Below are 16550 nucleotides of genomic sequence, written 5' to 3'. Positions count from 1 at the left end.
CTTTCTAAGCCCTGGGGTGTGTGTAGGGGTCGGGTGGAGGACGGTGAAGGAGAGCGGACGGAGCAGGCCTGCCTGGTGCTGGAAGACAGGAGGGCATGGCTCAGAAAGTGTCCTGACGTTTATGTCATCTCGGTCAGCCTAGGGCCACTGGTCACCCCGAGTCTCTCGTTCAATTCTTTAACCAGAGAGAGACGGCTAAAGGCAGAAGTGGAGCAAACCAAAGAAGGAAGAGTTTGGGCTCCATCACTAGAAAGAGAGACAGTATAGCCATGAGAGTCCAGAAGACTTCTGAGAAGCCAGTCAGAAAAGAAGGTCCTCGCGTAGATGAAGTAGACCTTTGGACGCTACCTCCCCCTTTGCGGTTGTGAGTTCGCTGGAGTTGACATAACAAGGTGCCACCAGCTGGGTGGCCTAAATGGACAGATACGTATTCCCTCACAGCCCTGGAGACGGGAAGTCTGAATTCAGGGTGTCAGCACAGCCATGTCGTCTGTGAACCCCGCAAGAGAGAACTCTTCCTCGCTCTTCTAGCTTCTGGGGACGGCTGACAGTCCTTGGCTGGCGGCTACAGCACCCAGCCCCTGCCTCAGTCTCCCCACGGCTTCCCCCTGTGGCTCCTCTCATTAGGACACCAGTCGTCTGGGATTAAGGGCCTGCCCTACACCTGTACAACCTCACCTTAACTGATTTTATTGTCCTCTCTAACCAGATTCCTCTGACCTCAGGCACCAGTGTCAAAGCTTATGGCTTTGCTGTGAATTAAAAGATCTGTTTCTGATGTGAGTGTTTTACTCAGTCAGAGCGCTAATGTCAAAATCCCTTGACATTAGTGTTCCGTAGGCCCTTTGACTCTGGCTCATGCTTCTGTGTCACGTCTAAGCAGATGAGAGGTTGCAAACACTGTTATCCTCTCTGCTCTGGATAAATGTTTTTTTTTTAATTTTTAATGTTTTATTTATTTTTGAGAGAGAGAGAGTATGAGCAGGGGAGGGGCAGAGAGAGAGGACACAGAATCCGAAGCAAGCTCCAGGCTCTGAGCTGTCAGCCCAGAGCCTAATGTGGGGCTCAAACTCGTAAACCACGAGATCATGACCCAAGCGTAAGTCACATGCTTAACCCGCTGAGCCACACAGGCACCCTTCTGGATAAGTGGTTTTAAGCAACAATAACATCGTCAAGGAAGAAACTGGTTACGAATCTGAAGTTTAAAAATAATAAGAAAATCTGAGAATTATGGAAATGAAAATCTTTTAAAAAATTTTTTAATGTTTTATTTTTGAGAGAGAAAGAGGGAGGGAGCATAAGTAGGGGAGGGGCAGCGAGAGGGAGACCCAGAATCCGAAGCTTGAACTCAGAACCTGAGCCAAGGCTCTCAGCACGGATCCACTGCGTTGGTGACGTCTCTGAGCCCAAGCTTATACGCCCGTAATAATAATAAAGCCCTTTGCTTCTGCACACGTGAAAAAAAAACAACAACCTGAGCCGAAGTCAGACAATTAACCAAGTGAACCACCCAGGCGCCCCATGGAAATTGAAATCTCAAAGATTCTTCTCTTCTCGTTCTCCAATAACTCTCCAGGCCACACTTCACTGTCTCCTGGATTCACTATCTCTTGGAAGAAAGCAGTCCAACCACGTTCACCCTTTCCTGGATCCTGGAGAGGTTAAACACCCATGACGGTTCAAGTCGCATTTGGATACCAATCAGGTGTTTGCTTTGGCATACAGAACTGTGTGGAGGTGCTGAGCTGCCAGATCGAGGAGCTCTGAATACAGAAGCCCAGGTGTGACGCCGCACGTTCAACGGGACCAGGAAGCCTGAGGCCAAACCTGTCCTCCACAGTTAATTTTACATGGGAAACCAAAATCTTTATTTTATTTTTGCTTTTTTAAGTGTATGTATTTATTTTGAAAGAGAGAGCAAGTGGAATAAGGGCAGAGAGAGAGAAGAGAGAGAGAATCCCAAGCAGGCTTTGCACTGTCCAGAGCCCAATAGGAGGCTCGAACTCACAAAATGTGAGATCATAACTGAACTGAAATTAAGAGTTGAATTCTTAACAGACTGAGCCACCCAAATGCCCTGTAAATAAAACAATCTTTAAATATAAGAGCAGGGGCACCTGGGTGGCTCAGTCAGTTAAGCGTCCAACTTCTGCTCAGGTCATGATCTTGAGGTTCATGGGTTCCAACCCCGTATCAGGCTTTGTGCGACAGCTCAGAGCCCAGAGCCTGCTTCAGATTCTGTGACTCCATCTCTCTCTTCCACTCTCCCATTTACACACACACTCTCTCTCTCTCAAAAATAAATAAACATTAAAAAAATAAAATAAAAAATAAAGGTAAGTGTTGTCTATAAGGAAGGAAACTGAGCACGTAACCATCTGTGTGTTTTACACAATGATTGTCCCTAAGGCTCTTTAAATGAAGCCTGGGAAATCTGCTGGTGGCCTTTGTGAGTTGGTGTCATGCATGTGTCTTATATTTTATTTACTTCTTTTTAATTTAAATTTTTTTAAGTTTATTTATTTGTTTTGAGAAAGAGAGCATGTGAGTGAGTAGGGGAGGAGCAGGGAGAGAGAGAGGGAAAGAGAGAGAGAGAATCTCAAGCAGGCTCCGCACTGTCAGTACAGAGCCCAACATGGGGCTCAGTGACACAAACTATGAGATCATGACCTGAGCCAAAATCAAGGCTTGGACGCTTTACCAACTGAGCCACCCATGCACCCCTGTGTGTCTTGTACTTTAAAGCTCAGAGTCCAGGCCGACAGCTCCCAGGCTGGGTGTGGAGGCAGACATGTAAGGGGAGGGAGAAGGTGCTACTTCAGGGAAGGGACTTTGAACCAGCAACATGACCCTCAAGCCTCTCCCTCCTGGCAAAGGCCTCCTGATCTCATGCCTGTCTGACTCTGACTTCCATGCTTAAAAGAAATGAGCACAGAGCCATCATTTTGTAGGGAAAAGAGAACCAGTAAACAAAGAAAAAGATGTCCTTATTGAAGGAAGCTCAAAGGGAGTTCCCGCCAGCCCTTCGACCTCTAGCCTCAACAGGAAAGTAAATACAGTGGCTGATTGAGAAGCGGCCTCCTCCCCTGTGGCCCTAGCCATGCTTGGAAGGTAACCAGCAGGCTGTGTAGTGGACTAGGAGCTCCCACAGGCGTGGTGTGTGGGGTCCTGGATTCAGCTCATTAAGGGAAGAAAAAGCCACCTTGCATATCAGGGCTGTCCCTGGGGGTAGGGACAATTGAACACCTGTCCTGAAGGATGGTCTACTCCAGAAGAGAGACCAAGGTCAAAGAAAGTCATCTTCAAACGTCTAAAGTTCTGCATAGGAAAGTTTGAACTTAACTTACCTGACCCCAAAAGGGAGAATAATGTCCAAGTGTGTGGAAGATTCTGGAAGACAAATTCTGATACAATATGAGGGAGATCTTTCCAGCAATCTGCAATATCCAATAGTGGACTGTGCTCACCTGACTTATGAAGCATTTGTGTGTAACCATCTGGGACAGATTTCTGTGAGGAATTTAAGCACGGTGCTATTCTGATGTCCTCTGAGGTTCTTTCCAGCCAGATGTTCTGGGTCAAATAGATCTCTTGCCACTATGGCTAGCCAGAGGGCCCTATGCCTAACCAGCTGGCAGTGCCACATGTGGGCAGCAGGAAATTGCAGAAGACACCAGCAAGTGCAAGATGAGGTGGGAGACAAGGAGGAAGGAAAAGGGAGGTCTCATGAATGACTATGGACCAGTGTGAGCTGCACAGGGTAGTCCTGTGTCTTCCTGCACATCAGCTCTCTGACTTGGGTACAGTCTCCAGTTCATAAGTTAGGAGACGCCCAGGTGGTGCTGATTCTCTAGGACAAGGCTGGCCTAACCCCTCCTGGCCCCAGCTGGCCTCCCGCCATTATCCTTGTGAACCACATGGAGAACACACAGCATGCGTCACTGGGAGGCCGCCTGTCCTCAGTCGTCCTTTCTTAGGTAGACTTCGACGTACCCAAGGGCCAGCACCGACCCAGGGCCACCTCTTGCTTTTTCAGTATGTGAGACATCTAGTGTTAAAGCCATCCTGCATGACACAAGACTGGAGAGCCCCCTCTCCCTTGCTGATGGGTCACCTGGCTCTGCTCTGTCGTCCTTCAACCCGACTGGCTAGTTGCTGAAACTGCCACCTGCACCAGTCCCTGTGCTCCAGTGGGAGAGCTGAGAACATTCATCTAGACACAGCCAGCCTCCCTCTGCGCCTCCAGAAATTAGCAGCCTGGGGACAATAATTATTTACATTGCAAAGGAACCTGATGAAAGATTGAGAAATACTTCTGATATTAATTATAATAATCATCAGATTATGTGGATTAAGTGATCATTTACCATAGGATCAGATTAGCCCCTTATCATACTTGTGAGTATGTAAACATCCCCCCAACACACCCGGAAGTGATAAGTGCACAGAGACCAGATTCAAATTGTGAATTGAGTTTACTCTGTCTTACGTCCCGCATCTCCCTCTGTGGTTTCCCTTGTCCTGCTGCTCAGCTGCCTGGGGCTTTGCAGTGGGGGCCAGTCTGTCCCCTGTCAAGGGTGGGTGTCACCGCAGCCATGCTGTGGGCTTCGTGCCTGTGCTACTAGTCAATGGAAAAGGGTGGGTGACAGGCAAACCAATGCTGTAAGTGATCTAAGGTCTTTCCTTCGCCTTATCTGATCATTCACTCGAAGTAATTCATAGTGGATTTCAACATCATTTCTCCTTGGCAAACAACACTCATCTTGCCTCTCACCTGGTGCCCTGATGTTCCCAATATGAAGATCTGGTGTCTTGAAATGGATCGTCTCAATGAGTCAAATCCAGGGTGCAGGTGTCTATGAAATTTCCTAGTAAAAGGCAGTCAGGACCACCTCTGGGTTCCTGGGACTAGAGTCAAGGGTCTTGACCTTGGTCACTTCGTAAAGTAGCCCACTCTGACAGCATTTCTGGGGAATGACGGGAGGCAGGGGAAGTGCAGGACACCCTAGCCTCCAGTTCTGACCCATCCAGACTGACTAGCTGACCCTGAGGAAGTCCCCACACTGCTCTGATCCTCAGCGTCCTCATCTGTGAAAAGGGAGCATTCACGTCCAGCACACAGGGGTGTTCTGCAGATGGCGGGAGAGGGGTCACATGAACGCAGCGCCTTGCAGGCCATGCAGAGCAGGGCACATGCTCCAGATGTTTCCATCTCTTCCATTCCCTCCCCCCTCTCCATGCATACACTCGGTCACAGGCTGTGGCACTCTGTAAGTCCACCTCCGGTTTCTTCATTGGCCCCTGGGGTCAGAGAAGAGGCTGGAAGGGGAGGGCATGGTCCTAAGATCAAAGTGACAGGTGGCCATGTTTGACTCTGAGGAAAAACGACAGACCCCCTGAGTCTCTTTATGTCAGCCACAGCAGTGGTACATGTCTCTACTGTGTGATGGGTGTCACCTCAAAGAGGAAGAAGTCCTGATTCTGGTCATCTGGACTGGAGAACTCGGTCCAGGAGGTAGAGGTTGGCCAGGGACAGGCACCAGAATTATGTAAGATGGCACTTTTCCGTTTACTAGAAATTTTGAGTAGCAAAGCTAGCAGCCTCCAAGGTTGGGTATCTTCTTGAGGGATCCACACATCTGTCAGAGGCTTGTCTAGGTGACAGCCAGTCTCTGCCAGTTGTTCCCAGCTAGGGAATAATGTCCAAGGTGCTCAGCACATTTGTTCAGACGACTAAATCACACTGCAGAATTGCAGACAGCAGCTTTGAAAGGAAGGCTACATCTCATGGTGTTTGGACATTCTTTTAGGACCATTTGAAGAGACAAAAATGATCTGAAGTTAGTAAGATACTGACCAAAACACTTAAAAGAGGAAAGAGATGTCCACAGGAGTCATAAAAAAAAAAAAGCTCTAACTTATTCCCGGGAATCTAAAGAGAGCAGGCTTTTGTTGGGGCTCTGGATGTGTGAACCTTTTGGAATTTCTGGTTGGCAGGCTTCTCCAGCACCCAGTCTGGTTTATGTGAAGTGGAAAGAAAACGCAGGAAGAAAACTTACCCACCACGTCTTTGGTCCCAGATGACCCTTGCCTTTCTTTCCTCTATTCAGTCTCTTACAATTGTTTTATAAATAGTATCCAGGGGCTTTCACTGGACCGAGTGGGAAGAATAAAGGAAAGTACATCTACTCTATTTTTCCTGGAAGCAAAAGTTAAAAGTAGAGTTTTCTTGTTCGATGCTGCCTTACCTTTTTGCCGATTGGCATTGTCTATCTGCCCTTTATTTTATGAGTGACTTTTCATTCTTATTTGAAAACTGCCTCTGCACCTGGGGAGTTCCTGAGGCTTGACCGGAAGGTGTCTCGGATTCATGGCCACACAGGGCCACAGCCTCGTCTTTCATAAATGCTTCCCAGCACCCACGGTGGCAGCAGGATGAGCCAAGCTTTCCAGGAGATGGGATCCCTGTTCACTATCTCTGGCTTCGGATAGTCACGATGCAACCAAATCTGTAACCCATTTCTTGTTGGTTTTGTTCTGTTTTCTATTGACTGGTCAGCGGGGATCCTTGCAATGGGCTTTGCCACTATAACTTTTGTGCCAGAAATTCTCCCCCAAACTCTTGTGCAGAGTCTGAACCCACTCACACGGCCAATGGCAAACTGAGGCAGGCAGTGGTAGGGGACCTCCCGACTGACGCCACTGAGCAGAGCACCCTCATGAGCCAACAAAGGTGCAGCAGAGGCTGCTGGAGTCCCAACAGGCACCTGCTTCTTGCTTTTTCAAGACAAGAAGAAGCTCGAAGGTGCAGGAGGGAGCAAGATCGCCATGAGCCGCAACTTTTAGGGCCGTGCTATCATACCCACTGAGGAGGCAACAGAAGAAAAGGAAGAAAGAAAACTGGATTAAGTTTCTGGTGTTTTCATATGCAGATACATCCACAGGCCACTTTCTCCATGGGGCAGCTTCGCGCTGCAGGAACGATCCTTTTGCACCCCAGGAAAGAGAGACTGACTGTTTGTCTTGTGTTTGGATGCGTCCAACACCATCCTAAAGAGGCATCCCTGACCACAGGCAGAAATCTCTAGGACAAAAGAAGAGAAATAAAAACATTCCTGCCTGCTTGCATTTACACTCGACCTGTGTGTGTGGTGAACACTTTATTCCTTCCCCACAAATGGGTCAAGGGAAGGACACTTCAGGGCTAAAACAAGAATGCCAGATTGGTATTCTTTGAGAAGCAGAATGATAAAATCTGGGGAAAAAATCAAAATAAGTATGTATCCCCAGTACACTCAATGTTTGTAGACTGAGGCCAGGGATAGAAACTGCAGACCGCTTTGAGTCCAGACAAGTGCTCTGACCCAACACCATGATTCACATCACGCTGGCGGGCAAAGCCAAATGCGTGTGCGTTCTCTGTAGCACCTTAGAAGAGGTTGACTGCGTGGGTGAGATAGGAATATATTAATTTCCTGGACGCTTGGTCTACCAGGGAGAGATTAGCAGGCCCATGATACGTGAACGCTCTCCGGTTTCTCCCTGTGGGAGAGAGGAGAGGGTTTGTTTGTGTGGCAGGCGTGAAGGAACGCAAGCTCGCCGGGAGTGATGTTACAGCAAACACAACATCTGGCCCCGTTTCTTGCTCAGGGCATCTTGGGAGAGCGTCCACTGGAGCAGGGCACGGTTGGAAATTAGCCTGACCAAGTAAAGGTCTGGATCAAAGGTTGGTCGCATTCTAAAGCAAACTCCCTCCGCAACCCTCTGACTTTTGGATAAGAGCTGAGCTGAGCTGGTCACAGCCTCGCTCGGGGACACTCGCACCAGCACGGGGAGAAGCATCGGGTCTCCTGCCTCCGATAATCATGCCAACTGTGGATGACATCCTGGAGCACATAGGGGAGTTTAACTTTTTCCAGAAACAGACGTTCTTCCTCTTAGCTCTGCTCTCTGCGGCGTTCACTCCCATCTACGTGGGCATCGTCTTCCTGGCCTTCACCCCGGATCACCGCTGCCAGAGCCCCGGCGTGGCGGAGCTGAGCCGGCGATGCGGCTGGAGCCTGGCAGAGGAGCTGAACTACACGGTGCCCGGCCCGGGGGCGGCGGGAGAGGCGTCCCCTCGCCAGTGCCGCCGCTACGAGGTGGACTGGAACCAGAGTGCCCTCGGCTGCGTGGACCCGCTGGCCGGCCTGGCGGCCAACCAGAGCCACCTGCCGCTGGGCCCCTGTCGGCACGGCTGGGTGTACGACTCGCCCGGCTCGTCCATCGTGACCGAGGTGAGTGACTGCAGGACTTCGGGCAGGGGAAAGCCAACAAGGTAGCTTTTCTCAAGAAAGAAGCCAGTAAGGGGCGCCTGGACGGCTTAGTCGGTTGAGCGTCTGGCTTTGGCTCAGGTCATGATCTCTTGGTTAGTGGGTTCGGCTGAGGTCATGATCTCATAGTTAGTGGGTTTGAGCCCCGGGCCAGGCTCTGTGCCGACAGCTAGCTCAGAGCCTGGAGCCTGCTTCGAATTCTGTGTCTCCCTCTCTCTCTGACCCTCCCCTGCTCATGCAGTCTCTCTTTCTCTCTCTCTCAAAAATAAATAAAACATTAAAAAAATTTAAATTTTGAAAGAAAGAAGCCAATAAGGCCTGGTTCTTACACTGTCTGGACATGCTCTTTGGGCTCCCAGTATCTTATAAGATACTCATTCCAACCAAAACATGCAGTCTCGTATTTATCTGGAGTATGTGAATTAGTTAAATCTTCATCAAATTCTGGCAATGATGAGTCCAGCTTAGGTAAGTTTCAGGGGTAAGAAACAAGGAAAAGCATAGCAGAATACTTGGAATAATTCCAGGAAAAGGAAAAAATTCCAGCCTCTTTTTTCTGGAACTTGAAAATTCATGGAACTCACCTGAATGGTGCCTTACTGCAATATGATACTTTTCTCTCTCGGGAGTTTTACTTTTTTCTTTTTGGCTCAAAACATTTGCATAGAAGCCATCTGGGGGTGGAGCTTCTGCTATGGCACTGCTGTTTTATTAAAAACCACAGTCAACCTTAACATCTAATTGTAAAGCCTCCTTTTAATAAATAGAGAGAGAAAAAATATGAAGGCCTGCTTTTATTGGAAACAAACCAAAACGAGAGGGTATACTTTTTCTGGAAATACAGAGAAAGCTAACTGCATGGCTTAATTTAAAATGACTGCTTGGGTAACGTGAAGGAAGACATTGTGTCCGGACAGACATTTAGGTACAAGAGCTTTTCTTAAACGGTCTGAAGGTTACATGGTCCCAGAGACAGAGATCACAGGTACAACACCAGACAATATCAGGAGGCTTTACCGCGTTGCTCCTCTCATCCCTTCATACAGAGATGAGGGAGCTGAGGCCCAGAACCGAGAAAGCTTCTGCCCAAGGCCACAGAGTTAGCAACTCGCTCTAGAAACCAAATCTCCACCTGTTGCTCCTTCAACATGGCCTCTTGTTCCAAATGAGAGCAAATATAGCAGGCTGTAGAAACATTCTGAATTCCCCTACTATTTTTTTAATGTGTATTTATCTATTTTTGAGAGAGAGAGAGAGAGAGAGAGCGAGCGAGCCCAATGCGGGGCTCAATCTCACAAACCATGACATCATGACCTGAGCTGAAATCAAGAGTCAGAAGCTTAACCGACAAGGAGCCCCCCAACCCCGACTCCCCCACTACTGAAGAGACAGCAAAGAGAAGCTGAACAACCCCAACTCCCTCGGGCCAACATTGTATCCAGCTTACACACTCATTTGTTTCTGGGTATCAAAATTAGAAAAAGAAAATGGAGCGAAATGGAGTACTTACCTGAATCAACAGATTTTGGCTTAATGACATGCTTCTGGGAAGAATGCTAAATCCATCGTTGGACAAATCTTTTGGTTGTGTAAAGAAAATTCATAGAAGCAAGAAAACAGTTGGTTGATTGCCATTCAGCTACATCAGCTCAAGGCAAGGAATATTCAATAAGTTCCCTGGGCCAAGCAGTGTCTAATGGAATTTTGTTTTCTCTCTTGACCCGGGAAACCTCTCACCCCTTGGCAGTTTAACCTAGTGTGTGCCAATTCCTGGATGCTGGACCTGTTTCAGTCGGCTGTGAATGTAGGATTTTTTATCGGCTCTGTGGGTATCGGCTACATAGCAGACAGGTAGGTGTCACACAAATGTGGTGGAGTTTAAATAGTCCCGTAGGTCTTCAAAACACTTGGATTCACCTGCTTGTGTCTGAATAGCATCCTTTCCCAAAGCACACAGACCACAATTTCCTGGCCCTGTGACCATTGTATTGACAATTTGAGATGTCTTCTACTGCTTTGACAAGCATGACCCATGTGTCTATTTTCTAATAGAAAATAGGGTCATAGAAGAACATTCATATTGGACAATAGTTTTTCCATGTAGGCTATCCAGAAGCCTAGGGCTAGAAGGGAGACTAATAGAGATCCCTTTTGTGATTCCCAGTTCGTTATCCTCATCACCAGCTTCCCATTCATGAACCTTCAGGGTCCTGAGCTCTCCCTCCTCTGCTTGCCTCTCATAGACCCAAAGCCAGTGTAGACTCTCCCAGCAGCTGTCCTTGCCTAGCCCATTAGGTCACAGAATTCCTGATTGGGGTGCTGGGGCCAGATGTAATTATAGGTATAGAACCTAGGTTATAATCTGGTAAAAGGGAAACAGGAGCTGTCTACACTGACAGAGGTAAATATTCACTACCATGATGTCAGTGTTCCTGGGGAAAAATGAGGACAGACCCCTCTGTGTGGAGCACACAGCGAGTGGTCCTCTCAGCCTGACCATAGAGCATAATCAAAGAAAATATTCTATTTACATTTAATATAATAAAGGTTTGGATTTGTCTCAGATGCATCTGTGATAGAGACAAATCCAAACCTTTATTATATTAAATGTAAATAGAATATTTTCTTTAATTATGCTCTATGGTCAGGCTGGATGAAAACTTGCAAATGAGCTAAAGGTTAGTAACAAGAGTTAATCTATCCCCTCCCAGGGGCATCTGCATGTTCACAGTCCAGGCCCACTGTGGCAGTGGGAGGGAGAGGAGATGGCAGTTGAGGCGGCTGAGCCACAGGGCAGTCCACACTTGCTCCACTTCAGTAACTGTCCAGCCTTCCTTCAAAGGTTCTTCCTGGGACTTTGTGTGGGAGGCTCGTGAGGTAAAAAGGAAGGTCATTCGCTTTTATTTTTATTACCCCACAACCAATAGATGGATGGTGCGGAAATGACCCCTTAAATCAGGAGAGGTGCACACAAAGGACAGTCCAGAGTGTGTGGCTGTCTGACCCCTGCCTCCTCACCCCCCCCTCCACTCCCTCCTTCCCATAAGGTGGAGATACTAACACTCAGCTGCCAGGACGGAAGTGAGCAAATAGGTGACTGAGCCTCATGGCTGGTTAAATAAATGAGTTAATTATTCTCATCCCACTCACGGAGAAAGAGACTGGTTATAATCCCCCACCGACAGTGCATTCCTGACTGACAATCCTCAGTCAATTATCCACCTTCTTGGATGACCTCATTATTTTGCTCCTATTGTTGAAATCTTCTATGTAAAGTTGATTACTCATCATTCTTCCCCAGAAAGCTATATACAAACCTCCATTTCTTTCTTTCTTTCTTTCTTTCTTTCTTTCTTTCTTTCTTTCTTTCTTTCTTTCTTCCTTCCTTCCTTCCTTCCTTCCTTCCTTCCTTCCTCCCTCCCTCCCTCCCTCCCTCCCTCCCTCGCTCCCTCCCTTCCTTCCTTCCTTCCTTCCTTCCTTCCTTCCTTTATTTCTGTCTTTCTTTTTGAAAGAGAGTACAAGCTGGGGAGGGAAAGAGGGAGAGAGAGGGTTGGAGAGAATCTGAAGGCTACATACTCAGCACAGAACCCCATGTCGGGCTCAGTCTCATGACCCTGAGATCATGACCTGAGCTGAAATCAGGAGTCGGAAACTCAATCCACTGAACCACCGGGCACCCCCATTTCTTTCTCTTAAATTCTCTGAATTTCTCTTGTTTATGGCCCTTTCCTCTGTTCTACTTGCATATGCACATGAGAGTATGCAGTAAGACGGCAGCCATTTGATTAAAAAGGCGAGCTAACTTTTGTCTTATTAATGACTATTTCTGAACAATATTCAGATTTTATACAATGGTACAAGAATCTCGTGGGAACTTATTTTATGCTACAGATTAAGCCAACATTAAATAAAATAGATTGTCTTCTGTAGTGCTTTTTAAAAATATGAACCAACAGCTGATTAGGGGATCTTTTAGAAGAAAACCAAGAGGATATTATGAAAAGGTTGTAAATAAGAATATTGGGTTTCACACCATGCCAACTTTCTGAAAGTCAGCTTTGCTGGTGGAAGGGAGGAAGGAAGGGATACGTTAGAGAATTTGAAAATAAACCTTTAATAATATGCCTAATTTATGTCATCAATCAAACCTTCTAAAGAACATCTTTTTAGTATCACCTGATGCAAAAAAGTGATCTCTCACTGATTCCACATTTTTTATTCTATTGATCAGCAATTGTAAGTTCTGTATTTAGTGGCGTGTCTGTGAAGGTTTAATGACTGGCTTTCTTAAAGATAAAGCCTTGATGTGCAGCATTTGTTGATTTCCCTGGGGTACGTACCCCTGCAGTGGTCCATCCCAAGCTACTAAATGGAGGTCATTGAACACAGAGTTGGCTAGAAATACGCACCATTGTACAGTATTTCCACTGTATGGATACCACAGATACAGGTAAATAATCTCATGAGCAAAGATAATGGTCAAACACAGTAAAGTAATTAGGAATCAATGTTTTGCATATTTATTACACTTGTTTTTAATATAATTTCCTTAATTTTAAGTGTAGAATTTGATTTCTAACAGTGCCTGTGTTTAACAATTAGCTGGCAAATTTTCTGAAAGCCTGATGATCCTCTCTCAAGAACCAGCACCCACTATCTACATTTTGTGATGGAACTAGATCAGAGCAGAGTCAAAGTCTCAACAGGTCATAGTACCAACTATGTGAAATCTGCCAAAACAAGTTCTTCACTACTGACCATGTGCCAGGCAATGTACTGGGCATACTGGTGTGTTATATGTCACTTAGGATCATCGCAGCCTTTTAAAAATGATTCTGTCATCACCGGTTAGCAGATGAGGAAACTGAGGCTCAGTGAAATGAAAACAGTCCCCCCCCCATGTTCATGTGCGTGTAAACCAGCTGGGAATCTTGTTAAAACTCTGATTCTCATCCAGCAGGTCTAGAGTGGACCCAAGCCTGCATTTCTAACCCCTCCTACATGATGCTAATGAGTGCTGGCCACATTCTGAGTGGCAAGTAGGTAAAATATGTATGAAGCCAGTGATACTGGAGTCTGCCTCCCTCTCCTGTTTTATCTCTTTGTTTTTCATTTGACCACTTACGAGGTTGTGTTGCAGGGAAAAAAAGTCCCAAATCACTATCCCAGATCTCTACAACTTCTTCCAGCCATGCCGTGGTTTTGTAATAACATTGTGATCTTACTTGGGACGTGTTCCCCACCAAAGTTTTTCTGCATCATGGGTTTGATTTTCTGAAGGTTTTCTGCTCTGAGTTTCCGATAGTAAATATTCCTTCTTATCAGCCACAGGATTTCGTCCATCTATGGGAGTGTGACTGGTAGGGTATGCCTGGATCAACTTTGCAAGCTAAAGAGAGCTATCAACTGAACAAATGTTTATAAACTCTTTGAGGGTAAAGAAAGGGGTGTGGGTAGGAAAACATGGGAAGAAAGGCTAGAACATTTTGTCAAAATGGGACTTTGGAAGACTTTGAATAAAAGGCCAAAGAGGCAGATATTTACAGTGGGGAATCATTGACTGAGTTAAGAAATCAATGATCCAAACAGGATCTTAAGAAGTTTAGCAGTTTAGGGGCACCTAGGTGGCTCAGTCAGTTAAGCAACCAACTCTTGATTTCAGCTCAGGTCATGATCTCACTGCTTGTGAGACTGAGCCCCACATCGGGCTCTGTGCTGGCAGCATGGAACCTGCTTGGGATTTTCTCTCTCCCTCCTCCTTCTCTGCTTCTCCCTAGCTCATGCATGATTGTGCTCTCTCATTCTCAAAATAAATAAGTAAACTTAAAAAAAAAGAAGTTCAGTAATTTACATGTATTACTCATGAGAATGTTTGATCTTTCAACATCAGACTTGAAACATTAACATTCCCAAATAATTATTAAGGATGGTGTGGATTATTTTCAAATGGTTAGTTGGTATTGAAATGGTCACTAGGACGCAGTTGCCTATGATCAGAGTAGTTATTAAAAATATTCAGTCACCATCAAATGTGCCAAGCAAATGACATGAAGCATTCTGTGACTTCAGTTTGCAGTGGATAAGCAAAGACTAAGTAAAACATTGCCTTCTAGGAAGGATCTTTAAAATACCCATTAACGGCCAATTAGGACACCTCTTAGAACAAAACAAGGCAGACCTGATGACAATATGAATTAGCAGTACTCTGCCCCAAGTCAACTTTCAGAGCTAAAGAAACTGGGAAAGAAAACCAGTGTCTCTAGCACTTTCCATGTAATATCTCACTTAAACCTTTTGTCAACTGGGTCAGACAGGTTTTTCCAGATGAGGAAACAGAAAGGTTGAGTAACTCAGAGACATCAGAGTAATTGGTAAGGCCAAGATTCAACCAGGTTTCTAAGTTTTCCCCTACTCTGTGTCCTGGGACAGTCTCCAGGTCCCTAAGCTGATGGAAAGCCAAGTCCCTCAGAAGGAATGTGTAGAAGCTAACCTGGGGTACTCCACGACAAAGCCCTCCCACCCTCCGCAGATGACACCAGAGATCAGTTCCGGGGAGACATGCAAATACCACAAAGTCCAAAAGCAGCATGGAAAAGGGATGGGGGAGTACACTAAACACTGAATTTTGTTTTTCCTAAAGCAAAAACTCTCTTGAGTGGGCAGTTGGTGGAGACTGTTAATGCAGAGGCCCCAGCTTTTACGATGATGGAAGACCCAGACGGGCCCCTAGGGCATTCAGCACTGGGTGGCCTGGAAGAATCACCCCCTGGTTGAATACCCTCCACGCTGTGAGACTGAGAAGGTTCTTGAACCGCAGGGTGAATGAGGCTCACTGTGTGTAGAATTTTCACCCTGGGGAAAAGTACTGACGTGAACTGACCTGAAGCATCAATCATTGCCTCTTGAGTCTGCATAATTCAGAGCTAACCTCCACTTCGGATTTCCCTAGTTTTTGCGCATTCTCCACAACCTTCGTGAATCTAATCTAATCCTATTTTCTCTCCTTGCAGGTTTGGCCGGAAGCTCTGCCTGCTGGTTACGATCCTCATAAATGCTGCATCGGGAATCCTCATGGCTGTCTCCCCAAACTATACATGGGTGTTAATTTTCCGTTTGGTCCAGGGGCTGGTCAGCAAGGCAGGCTGGCTTATAGGCTACATCCTGAGTAAGAATGTTTGTGGCTGCTGCTTGGAGAATAAGTGACCTTGTGCCATAATCCGTGGGAGAGGGGAGGGGGCTGGGCCCCAAAACAGACCCAGCTTCGAGGAAATGTTGAGAGTTTTTTTCTCTCTATCAAAAGTATTTCTAAAATCTTTTCAGCAGCTCAGCCTACATTCTTCCTCTAAAGAAAACAACAAAGGCAGAAATGAGGGTAAACATGCCATCCAGATTCTAACAACTTTTTAGGAAAAACGGAGTACTTAATGCACAGTTCTTATTAAGGAATTTGGTTTTTAGAACACGTGATATGTAGAAATATGTATAATTTAATTGTATAAATTTAAATTTCAGCCTTCTGCCCATTAATTTCTTCTCCAGGCCCTCTGAATGTCCTTGGGGTACACCCTGCCACTTGACCTCTTCCTTCCCCACCGCCCTCAGACCCTCTCCGTAGCCACAGCCACTTTGAAAGACAGATTATTTCTATTTATTGAGCACTTACAGACTTTTGTTTAACTCTTTTTAAATACTTTCTGACAATTTGCAGTAACTTGCAGGAATATTTTTAGGGGCCATTTGTATTTGGTTTATAAATAGTTGATGTCTTTAACATGATTACTAAATATTTAAAGCAAAACGTCTGTGGCTCGTGGAATATCTGGAATTTAAATTCTAGTGTGTTTGTGATACAGAAATGACAACCCCCTAAATCCATGTCCTGCAGACTTCACACATCTGTCAGCGTGTACTCATGGATGGGTAAAGGGGAGTCATACACCACATGCACTGGTATGCAGATAACCTGGCTCTTGGAAGGTAAAAAGGCCTGATTTTTGGAACTGTCTGATTTCTAAGTTGTAAATATCCCACCATGACTGACTTTAATGGGCTTAATAACCAAGTTGCAAAGCTCCAGAAAATTTATAAAACAGTTCTGGCAAGCCGATACTAGCTGAGTCCAGTCTGTGAAAACCCACTACTAGGTTTCCAAGATGCTTACCTACATTATTAGGATTTCCAAGAAAATATTTAACTCCTATAAGAGATATTCATTTACAGAAAATCCTCTACAAT

General features: G+C 46.0%; 1 protein-coding gene across 1 annotated transcript in view; it reads left to right on the top strand.

Annotated features, from left to right (window-relative positions):
- Window positions 1-7790: 7790 nt before the first annotated feature.
- SLC22A2 (solute carrier family 22 member 2) overlaps window positions 7791-16550 on the top strand; it is a 33006-nt gene continuing 24246 nt past the window's right edge. The window contains exons 1-3 of the mRNA XM_029944760.1: window positions 7791-8279; window positions 10063-10166; window positions 15326-15480. Of these exons, the coding sequence (XP_029800620.1) occupies window positions 7869-8279; window positions 10063-10166; window positions 15326-15480 (670 nt within the window). The 5' untranslated portion in view covers window positions 7791-7868. The remainder of the gene's footprint in view (window positions 8280-10062; window positions 10167-15325; window positions 15481-16550) is intronic.

The sequence above is a fragment of the Suricata suricatta genome, chromosome 7, assembly GCF_006229205.1.
Source record: "Suricata suricatta isolate VVHF042 chromosome 7, meerkat_22Aug2017_6uvM2_HiC, whole genome shotgun sequence".
Lineage (NCBI taxonomy): Eukaryota > Metazoa > Chordata > Mammalia > Carnivora > Herpestidae > Suricata > Suricata suricatta.
This window is presented reverse-complemented; position numbering and strand designations above follow the sequence as displayed.